The sequence below is a fragment of the Phyllobates terribilis genome, unplaced genomic scaffold (genome assembly GCF_046119375.1).
Source record: "Phyllobates terribilis strain yellow unplaced genomic scaffold, ASM4611937v1 Scaffold_2__4_contigs__length_985480577, whole genome shotgun sequence".
In the NCBI taxonomy this organism is placed as follows: domain Eukaryota; kingdom Metazoa; phylum Chordata; class Amphibia; order Anura; family Dendrobatidae; genus Phyllobates; species Phyllobates terribilis.
The window spans coordinates 750,079,149-750,090,986 of NW_027362762.1; the positions used below are offsets into that span (position 1 = coordinate 750,079,149).

Below are 11,838 nucleotides of genomic sequence, written 5' to 3' on the forward strand. Positions count from 1 at the left end.
ATTCGGATGAATCAGTGAAGTCAGAAGGTGACTGTGGGTCTGATACTTCTTCCTCATTCTCTGATGGTACTTGCCTGTAAAAGACATGGATAGATTGGTCAAAGCTGTAAGGGCTACCATGAGTATCATAGACTCTAAAACACCCAAGTCAGTACAGGATATTCTGTTCGGCGGGTTAGAGCAGAAGAAACGACGAACATTTCCAATAAATGAGAAAATTCGTGCGCTCATTAAAAAGGAATGGAAGAAACCGGAAAAGAATGGTTCGCTACCTTCGTCTTCAAAAAGAAGGAAGGAGGAGACAGCCTTGTGGGGTGAAGTGCTGAAGATAGATATTGCAATGGACAATTCATCCAAAAAATCTGCTGGATGGGAATCCTAAAAGATCCATTAGATAGGAAGGCTGATGGCTACCTGGGAATCTTCGACGGGAGCCCAGTAACCAGCTATCTCAGCAACCTGTACAGCCAGATCCATGATCATCTTTATAGACCAACTGGAGGGTCAACTAAGTGTTCCGAGAGAAAACATCCTGGCCAATCTACCACTAATGCAGGGAGCAGCAGCCTTTCTCGCAGATACCCCGGCAGGCTCAGTGAAGTTGGCGGCCTGATCAGACCTTTCTAACGCTGGCCGTAATGGCTGGCCAAGGGATATCCAGTCTAAAACCAAATTATGTTCCATCCAGTGTGACTGAGATTATGTTTGGTCAGGTTCTGGATGACATCCTGGACAAAGCTGGTGATATGAAGAAGGAATTTCCCAATTTGTCCATCCTGGAATCTCAGAGGAGAATGTGCTACCAGAAAAGACCTCCCAGAGATCAAGAGAAATGGGAAGACAAGAGGTAAAAACAGAGGATTGATGATTGGGGTCCCTCCTCAGGGAAGCAAATCAACCCAGTGATGCCACTTCCCGATTAGGGGGACTGCTTTCCATTTTCTTCCCTGCCTGGGCAAGCATTTCATCCAATAGCTGGATTCTAGATATAGTGGAGTCAGGCCTGAGGTTGGAATTTCGGGCTGTTCCTCCTAAGACCATTGCAGTAATATCCCCCCAGAAATCTTAAGAGGAACATTTAGCCCTGGAATCAGAAGTAATGTGTTTGTTCAGAAACAGGTTCTCAGAAGTACCATTGAAGGAGGGAAAAAAGGGGTTTCCCCCTTTTCTTGATAAGGAACCTTTCAGAACCATCATCAATTTAAAGAATCTGAACAAATTCCTGATATATTGGCCTTTTAAAATGGAGTCAGTAAAATCGGCTATGAAACTTCTGTTTCCAGACTGTTACATGAGTGTGCTGGATCTGAAAGATGCATTCCACTATATTCCAATCCATGCAAGAGACCAGAAATTCCTAAGAGTAACCCTATCCATAAACAAGGGGGTCAGGCATTTTTAGTTCTGGGCCTTGCCCTTCGGTTTGTCCATGGCCCCGATGATCTTCACAAAAATTGTAGTAGAAATGGCTGCTCATCTTTGAGAGCAGGATATGCTAATGATCCCATACCTAGACAATTTGCTGATAGTCTGCACATCGGTAGAACACTGCAGCTTCCAACTAGCAAGAGTCAGAGCGACGCTGGAGGAGATGGGCTGGCTTCTGAAAAGTCACGGCTAATTCGTCAAAAGTTCAGTCTTTTTTAGGTCTTCTCTTAGACTCTGTGCTTTTTCTCTTCTGGTATGAAACAAGCCTGACTCACTAAGTTTGAAGCCTGGTATCAGTGGCAGTCAGCAACCCTACCATGACACTCAGGAAAGCAATGTCTTTGTTGGGAACCCTGACCTCACGTATTCCAGCAGTACTATGGCCTCCATTTCATACCAGACAATTGCAGCAGGAGATACTGATTTCATAGCAGTCAGGAGATTATTCTTCCCTCCTTTTGAACATATCCTAGGAACCTGAAGGGGGAAAAATTTTCACACCTTGGATGTTAGGAGGTCTTTAATAAATTACATTTCGGTAAAAAAAAAAACGTTAAGCAAGAGCCAGTCGTTGTTGGTTTCCTTCCAGGTCCCTAGGAAAGGTCGAAAAGTACTCTAGCTAGATGGATTAGGGAAGCCATTAAGTTAGCCTACTCCTCTAGTGGTAGTTCAGTCCCAAAGAACATAAAAGCTAATTCTACTTGAGCTGTCGCAACTTCCTGCCAGAGAAGATGGAGGTGTCTATCTACCTGCAACTTGGTCCTCTCCTTCATCTTTCTATAAGCACTATAGGCTTAATCTGACCTCTTCTGCTGATCTGTCCTTTGGGAGAAGGCTTCTACCAGCGATGGTCCCTCCCTAGGGTAGATTTGTCCTTTCTGTTAATCTCTTCTGTGGTGCTGTCTTAAGGGAAAGGAAAAGATAAAATTACTTACCCGTAATGGGATTTTCCAGACTCCATCACAACACCCTTAAAATCTCTCCACCCCTCTCACTGTTATGGGTGTGCACTAATAGAATTCTAGGTGTATAGTTCAGATGGTGTTTAACGCTTATGGTCTGTTGAAGGTATGTACCAATAACTGTTTTGGAGGGCCTCATGCTTTGTAACCCAACTGATGCGGAGGAGAGGTTCCTCTCTTTTTATTCGCTAGGTTCCTGTTAGATAGTAATTTCGTATATCTGTAAGATTTGGAGAGCAGCTCATATGGAAGGACCCCTGCTCTTCTCCATCTACACCTTTGGACTGGGACAGCTCCTAGCGACTCATGGCTTTCAATACCACCTCTTTGCTGATGACACACAGATCTACCTCTCTGGACCCGATAACAACTCCTTACTAACCAGAATCCCACAATGTCTGCCCGCTATTTCATCCTTCTTCTCTGGTAGATTTCTAAAACTTAACATGGAAAAAACTGAATTCATTATCTTTCCCCCACCTCACTCAACTCACCCCCCCCCCCCCCATCTGACCTATCCATCAAAGTTAACAGCTGCCCGCTCTCCCAAGTCCCACAAGCTCGCTGCCTCGGGGTAACCCTGGACTCTGATCTCTCTTTCAAACCACATATCCAAGCCCTTTCCACTTCCTGCTGACTCCAACTCAAAAATATCTCCCGGACCGCACATTCCTCAGCCAAGACTCTGCAAAAACACTAGTGCACGCCCTCATCATCTCCTGCCTAGACTACTGCAACCTCCTGCTCTGTGGCCTCCCTTCTACCACTCTCGCCCTATTCCAGTCTATCCTAAACTCTGCTGGCCGAATAATCCACCTGTACCCCCGCTAATCCCCGGCATCTCCCTTCCGTCAATCCCTTCACTGGCTCCCCATTGCCCAGAGACTCCAGTTCAAAACCCTAACCTTAGCATACAAAGCTTTTCACAACCTGTCTCCTCCATACATCTGTGACCTAGTCTCCTGGTACTTATTATCTGCACGCAACCTCCGATCCACACAAGATCTCCTGCTCTACTCCCCTCTTATCTCTTCTTCCCGCAATCGCATACAAGATTTCTCCCGTGCATCCCCCCATCTCTGGAATTCTCTACCCCAACACATCAGACTCTCGCCTACCGTGGAAACCTTCAAAAGGATCCTGAAGACCCACCTGTTCCGACAAGCCTACAATCCGCAGTAACCACCGTTCCACCATATCGCTGCAATACCAGCTCTACCCTCACCTACTGTATCTTCACCCATTCCTTGTAGACTGTGAGCCCTCGCGGGCAGGGTCATCGCTCCTCCTGTACCAGTCGCTGACTCGTTCTGTTAAGATTATTGTGTTTTTTGCTATGTATACCCACTTTTTCACATGTAAAGCGCCATGGAATAAATGGCGCTATAATAATAATAATATGGGTGAGCCCATGTGTCTATGTAAACAATTAAACTCGTCTGGAAAATGAAAAAATAAGGCAATTTTTTTATCTTCAAATAACATCACAATGGTTTACTTGCTTAAAAGGGTTGTCAACTACTCGGACATTCCCTTCTTAAATTATATATTTTCCAGGGTAAAATAAAAAAGATATTTGCGTCCCGCACTGGCATCCAGCAATATCAGCACCGTGCCTCCCAGGGCTCATGTGCCATAACAATTATAGGTCACTTATGGACTGCTTCACTCACACTTCATATGATTGAGGTTTGTCCTAAGCAAGTGTGAGAGCTGCAATCGATTGGCTGCAGTGCACACGTGTCATAACAATGTCACACATGCACTGGGCAACCAGGCGCAGACATCACTGAAATGACGCCGATGCTGGAAGTGGCTTTCTGTAATTTTGATTTTACACTTGGGAATATACTATAGTATTTAAGAACGCGGCAGCCCATGGGTAGATGTAGTGTGCTTTTTTTTTTTTTTTTTTAATGATGCATCAGTTAATTTTTTATATATATATATATTTTTTTTACATGTGATTAATTTACTTATAATGTATTTTTTTATTTTTGTTTTATAGCCAACAGGTATTGGGAAGAAAAACAGGGACAGCTTCTGTACACAAGGTCACTATAAAGATTGATGAAAGTGATGGCTCAAAACCATTGCAAATTTCCCATGAGCCTCCACTGCCAACTTGTGATTCTAAATTAATAGAAAGAGCTATGCGGGTACGTTGGTTCTCATCAGTCGGTTTCTTTATTATTTATGCAGTATGATTACTTATATATCTTTTCATGTTTTATAGATTGACCACTTGTCTATAGAAAAACTGCTAATCGACAGTGTACATGCTCGATCACATCAGAAGTTACAGGAGCTAAAAGCCATCTTAAAGAATTTTAACCCAAACGACAACTGTAGGTATTTTTACATCTGATGTTTTTCCCTTTCCTTTTCTTTTTATATGTGCGTTTAACCCCTTAAGCCCCGCGGGTGGTTTGCACGTTAATGACCAGGCCAATTTTTACAATTCTGACCACTGTTACTTTATGAGGTAATTACTTTCGAACGCTTCAACGGATCCCCCTGATTCTGAGATTGTTTTTTCGTGACATATTGTACTTCATGATTGTGGAAAAATTTCTTCGATATCACTTGCGTTTATTTGTGAAAAAAACGGAAATTTGGCGAAAATTTTGAAAATTTTGCAATTTTCAAAATTTGAATTTTTAAGCCCTGAAATCAGAGCGATATGTCACACAAAAGAGTTAATAAATAACATTTCCCACATGTCTACTTTACATCAGCACAATTTTGGAACCAAAATTTTTTTTTGTTAGGGAGCTATAAGGGTTAAAAGTTGACCAGCGATTTCTCATTTTTCCAACAAAATTTACAAAACCATTTTTTTAGGGACCACATCACATTTGAAGTCACTTTGAGAGGTCTTTTTGACAGAAAATACCCAAAAGTGACACCATTCTAAAAACTGCACCCCTCAAGGTGCTCAAAACCACATTCAAGAACTTTATTAACCCTTCAGGTGCTTCACAGGAATTTTTTGAATGTGGAAGAAAAAAATGAACATTTAACTTTTTTCACAAAAATGTTAATTTAGACCCAATTTTTTTTATTTTCACAGGGGTAACAAGAAAAAATGGACCCCAAAATTTGTTGTGCAATTTCCCCTGGGCACGCAGATACCCAATATTTGGGGAAAAAATACTGTTTGGGCGCACGGCAGGGCTCGGAAGGGAAGGAGCGCTATTTGACTTTTTGATTGTAAAATTTGCTTGAATAATTAGCGGACGCCATGTTGTGTTTGGAGAGCCCATGTGTGCCCAAACTTTGGAGCTCCCCCACAAGTGACCCCATTTTGGAAACTAGACCCCCCAAGGCACCTTTCTAGATGCATAGTGAGCACTTGGAACCCCCAGGTGCTTCACAAATTGATTCGTAACAATGAAAAAGTGAAAAAAAAAAAAACTTTTTCATTTTTATGAATCAATTTGTGAAGCACCTGAGTGTTCCAAGTGCTCACAATGCATCTAGATAGGTGCCTTGGGGGGTCTAGTTTCCAAAATGGGGTCACTTGTGGGGGAGCTCCAATGTTTGGGCACACAGCGGCTCTCCAAACGCAACATGGTGTCGCTAACAATTTGAGCCGATTTTCCGTTAAATTTGTTAGAGGACACCATGTTGCATTTAGAGAGTCCCTGTGTGCCCAAACATTGGAGCTCCCCCACAAGTGACCCCATTTTGGAAACTAGACCCCCCAAGGCACCTATCTAGATGCATAGTGAGCACTTGGAACCCCCAGGTGCTTCACAAATTGATTCGTAACAATGAAAAAGTGAAAAAAAAAACACTTTTTCATTTTTATGAATCAATTTGTGAAGCACCTGGGGGTTCCAACTGCTCACTATGCATCTAGATAGGTGCCTTGGGGGGTCTAGTTTCCAAAATGGGGTCACTTGTGGGAGAGCTCCAATGTTTGGGCACACAGGGACTCTCTAAATGCAACATGGTATCCGCTAACAAATTGAATGGAAAATCGGCTCAAATTGTTAGCGGACACCACATTGCGTTTGGAGAGCTTCTCTGTGCCCAAACTTTGGAGCTCCCCCACAAGTGACCCCATTTTGGAAACTAGACCCCCCAAGGCACCTTTCTAGATGCATAGTGAGCACTTGGAACCCCCAGGTGCTTCACAAATTGATTCGTAATAATGAAAAAGTGAAAAAAAAAACACTTTTTCATTTTTACGAATCAATTTGTGAAGCACCTAGGGGTTCCAAGTGCTCACTATGCATCTAGATAGGTGCCTTGGGGGGTCTAGTTTCCAAAATGGGGTCACTTGTGGGGGAGCTCCAATGTTTGGGCACACAGGGACTCTCTAAATGCAACATGGTATCCGCTAACAAATTGAATGGAAAATCGGCTCAAATTGTTAGCGGACGCCACATTGCGTTTGGAGAGCCCCTCTGTGCCCAAACTTTGGAGCTCCCCCACAAGTGACCCCATTTTGGAAACTAGACCCCCCAAGGCACCTTTCTAGATGCATAGTGAGCACTTGGAACCCCCAGGTGCTTCACAAATTGATTCGTAATAATGAAAAAGTGAAAAAAAAAACACTTTTTCATTTTTACGAATCAATTTGTGAAGCACCTAGGGGTTCCAAGTGCTCACTATGCATCTAGATAGGTGCCTTGGGGGGTCTAGTTTCCAAAATGGGGTCACTTGTGGAGGAGCTCCAATGTTTGGGCACACAGGGACTCTCCAAATGCAACATGATATCCGCTAACAATTTGAGCCGACAATTTGTTAGCGGATATCATGTTGCATTTGGAGAGTCCCTGTGTGCCCAAACATTGGAGCTCCCCCACAAGTGACCCCATTTTGGAAACTAGACCCCCCAAGGCACCTATCTAGATTCATAGTGAGCACTTGGAACCCCAGGTTCTTCACAAATTGATTCATAAAAATGAAAAAGTGTTTTTTTTTTCACTTTTTCATTTTTACGAATCAATTTGTGAAGCACCTGGGGGTTCCAAGTGCTCACTATGCATCTAGAAAGGTGCCTTGGGGGGGTCTAGTTTCCAAAATGGGGTCACTTGTGGGGGAGCTCCAAAGTTTGGGCACAGAGGGGCTCTCCAAACGCAATGTAGTGTCCGCTAACAATTTGAGCCGATTTTCCATTCAATTTGTTAGCGGATACCATGTTGCATTTAGAGAGTCCCTGTGTGCCCAAACATTGGAGCTCCCCCACAAGTGACCCCATTTTGGAAACTATACCCCTCAAAGATTTTATTAAGGTGTATAGTGAACATTTTGAACCCAGAGGTACGGCACATTATTTGTTTACATTAGGTCATCATATTGAATAAGTTTTCATTATTCTTGAGCGCAAGTGCTCCCTACTTGAGTTTGCATCGGGTACTCAGGTATGCACCATGTACAGCGTGTGCTCGAGTGACATGCTCGAGTCCCTGCTCCGCATGTTTCACGGTTATTAGACACCCAAAAAAAAACATGCGGGGATCGCTCGTGCATGGCAGGCAATCCCCGTAAAGTTTTTTGGCCGCGAAGCATATGGGGCAGAGACTCGAGCATGTCACTCAAATACCCACGATACTAAATGCATACCAGAGCACCCGATGCAAACTCAAGTAGCGAGCACTTGCTCTCAACACTAGTCGCCATATCGTCATCTTTTTTTCTTACTTTTGAAAAAAATCCCAACCCCAGCCCTAACCCCAGCACAACCCTAGCCCCAGCACAACCCTAGCCCCAGCACAACCCTAGCCCCAAACCCAGCCCTAACCCTAGCCCAATCCTAACTCAAGAGTTTATTTTTGACGCCGTTCCTTGTGCGGTATAAGTGATTAGACGACTTTATTCTTCGGGTCGGTGTGATTACAGCAATGCCAGAATCATATGGGGTTTTTATGACTGACAGCTGTCACACACTAAAAGACGCATTTTTTGTAAAATCTAGTTTTTGCATCGCCATATTTTGAGAGCTATAATTTTTCCAGATTTTGGCAGACAGTCATGTGACGGCTCGTTTTTTGCGGGATGACTTGACGTTGTTATTGGTGCCATTTTCAGGCACGTGACATTTTTTGATCGCTTTCTATTCCGATTTTTGGGAGGCAGAATAAACAAAAACCAACAATTCAGGAATTGTTTTTTTTTTTTTTTTTTTTTATTCTGTTCCGCGTGTGGTAAAATTGATGAGGCAGCTTTACTCTTCGGGTCAGTACGTTTACAGCGGTACCACATTTGTATCATTTTTCTATGTTTTGGCGCTTATACACAATAAAAGCTATTTTATAGAAAAAAATATTTTTTAGTATCGCTTTATTCTGAGAGCTATAACTTTTTTATTTTTCGGCTGATGGAGGTATATGGCGGCTTGTTTTTTGCGGGACGAGATGACGTTTTCAGCGGTATCATTTTTATTTATATGCGTCTTTTTGATCGCGTGTTATTCCACTTTTTGTTTGGCGGTATGGTGATAAAGCATTGTTTTTTGCTTGGTTTTTTTTTTTTTTTTTTTTACCGTGTTCACTGAAGGGGTTAACTAGTGGGACAGTTTTATAGGTCAGGTTGTTCCGGACGCGGCGATACCAAATATGTGTACTTTTATTGTTTTTTTTTTATTTTTTTTATAATAATATTTATTGATGGGTACATTATATTTTTATTTTTGGTGTATTATTTTTTTATTTTTTTATATTATTTTTTGCACATTTTTTTTTTTTTTTTTTCCACTTTCACACAGTTTATACACTTTATTACTTTGTCCCACTCTGGGACTTTCACTTTTTTTTTTCTGATCGCCTGCATGGCACAGGAATGGAGCACCATCCCTATGCCATGAAGGCTGTCAGAAGTGCACAGTGTGAAGATTGCTTGGAGATGCACTGCGCATGTCCAAGCAATCTTCCTGCTCTCTGGTGACCCGGATGTTGTCATGACGACATCGGGTCGTCATGGCAACACCCGGGAAGCCTTTGCAGACTGCGCTGGAAGCCGGAAGAGGAGGTGAGTATCGCCGATCACCTCCCCTTGCCCCCGCAATGCCGCGATCGACTTCGATCGCAGCATCGCGGGGGTTAATGTGCTGGGAGCGGTGCGTGACCGCTCCCTGCACATAGTACCGGGTGTCAGCTGTGACAATCAGCTGACACCCGGCGGCGATCGCGCCCGCACAGCCTGTGTGCGGGCGCGATCGCGATGACGTACTAATACGGGTCTGGCTCTTAAGTCCCAGGGCACAGACGCGTATTAGTACGTCAGATGTTATTAAGGGGTTAAAAACCTCTACAAGATTACTTGACCTAATTGGTGCTAAGACCTGAATTAGTGTACAATTAATAAAAATTGATTAGTATCCTTGGCCCAAATCATCAAAGTTGGTGTTTCAGCGTTGTGTACCTTGCCAGGAATGTTACTCCATTCGAGGACTCCGGTAACTTTTCTGGATGAAGAAACCCTGCCAGTTTTGAATAATCTGATGGGCGGTCGTGGACACGCCCTATCCCACCCCGACTTCTTCCAACTCAATTTATTTTGGAGTAGCTGCTTGAAATTGGCGTGAAAATTACAAGCCGCAAAAAAATTGCAACTATTCAAAGTGTTTTACATAAACACTCTGTATTAGCTCCATTGTGTTTAATAATTTTGGTGAGTCTCATAATTAGTTTTCTCTACTCAGTATTGGGGGCTCTGAGCTTTCAGATTTTCTTGCATTACTGTACAGAAACACGTGTTTTATTGCATTTTACTGTACACACGCACACACTATACAAACCACTAAATCTGAGGTCTGATAAATCTCTATGTAATTGCATTGTAAAAGGTTAGAAATGCATATATACACGGACAAAATTGTTGGTTCCCTTGTATTAAAGTAATAAAAACTCACAATAGTCATTATGAATTGTAGTTCAAGAGAAAAAAAAACCAAAACAACTTTTGTCAGTTTCAAGTTATTTCAGTGACCATTTTCTACTTTAACAGAAGGATACCAATGATTTCGTCCACGTGTGTATGTCTATACTTCATTTCATTCTTCTACAATGATTATAAAGAGAGTCAACATTTGTATCTGTAAAGTGCGGCGGATTATCTTTGTACTTTAGAAAAAAGCAAAATGTAAATGTAATCTTTTATTTCACCCAAAAATCCAACTTTTTATTACAGTAAATAAACTTCCTCTGTAACGATTGTCTGAAAAAAAAACCCAAATACATTAGGCTTATCTGTGCTGACAATCACTACATTTATACATAATGTATTTATAGTTTATATTGAGGATTTCTTTGTCTTGCAGCATTTGTGGAAACTGCCCTACCAACCCTAGTTATCCCCATTCTAGAGCCATGCGGACGTTCAGAGTGTCTTCATGTGTTCGTAGATCTTCATTCAGGAATGTTTCAGCTCATGCTATATGGATTTGGTAAGAATTAGGTTTTTTCATGCATAGATAGAGTGTGTGTGTGTGTGTGTGTATAATCACACACACATATACACACACACACATATACACACACACATACATATACACACACACATACATATACACACACACATACATATACACACACACATACATATACACACACACATACATATACACACACACACACATACATATACACACACACACACATACATATACACACACACACATACATATACACACACACACACATACATATACACACACACATATACATACACACACACACACACACACACACACACCCCCCCTCTGGCAAAAATTAAGAGACCACTGCAAAATTTTCAGTTTCTCTGATTTTTCTCTTTATAGGTATATTAAAAGAGTAAAATGTACATTGTTGTTTTAGTCTATAAACTACTGACAACATGTCTCTGCAATTCAAAAGCTAAAAATTTTGTATTTTCTTGCATCAAAATTCTAAAAAAGAAACCATGCTTTCAGTCCTAAAATGACTCATGTTTTAACTCAGGAACAGTTCAGAAATCAATATTTGGTGGATTAACCATGTTTTTTTAATCACAGCTTTCATGCGTCTTGGCATGCTTTCCACCAGTCTTTCCATGCTTTCTGTTCAGTGGTCTCTTAATTTTTGCCAGAGGTGTGTGTGTATGTATGTATGTATGTATGTGTGTGTGTATATATATATATATATATATATATATATATATATATTTATTAGTACGCATGGGTTAAATTATTTAATTAACCAAATTAACAAAATGAAATATTTTCTACTGTAGACCAGACCACGTTAGATGATATTGAGAAATCCATCAATGATGAGATGAAAAAAATAATCCCTTGGCTACAGCAGCTTAAGTAAGTGTTGTCTATATCAAGATAACAGTTATAGAATACAGAAAAGAAATGTTATCTTTTTCGCTTATTATAGTGTTAAAGGGAATCTGTCAAACAGGATTTTGCTATTTAATCTGAGAGCAGCCTGATTCCAGGGATGTGTCACTTATTACTGCATGACCTCCT

At 41.5% G+C, this 11,838-nt stretch overlaps 1 protein-coding gene across 4 annotated transcripts in view; it reads left to right on the plus strand.

The window, feature by feature from the left end:
* Positions 1-11,838, plus strand: part of MED14 (mediator complex subunit 14) — a 50,956-nt gene that overhangs the window by 15,314 nt on the left and 23,804 nt on the right. For all 4 annotated transcript variants that reach the window (XM_073667275.1, XM_073667277.1, XM_073667276.1 and 1 more), the window contains 4 exons: positions 4,399-4,549; positions 4,627-4,738; positions 10,663-10,788; positions 11,595-11,673. In XM_073667275.1, coding sequence (XP_073523376.1) covers positions 4,399-4,549; positions 4,627-4,738; positions 10,663-10,788; positions 11,595-11,673 — 468 coding nt within the window. The remainder of the gene's footprint in view (positions 1-4,398; positions 4,550-4,626; positions 4,739-10,662; positions 10,789-11,594; positions 11,674-11,838) is intronic.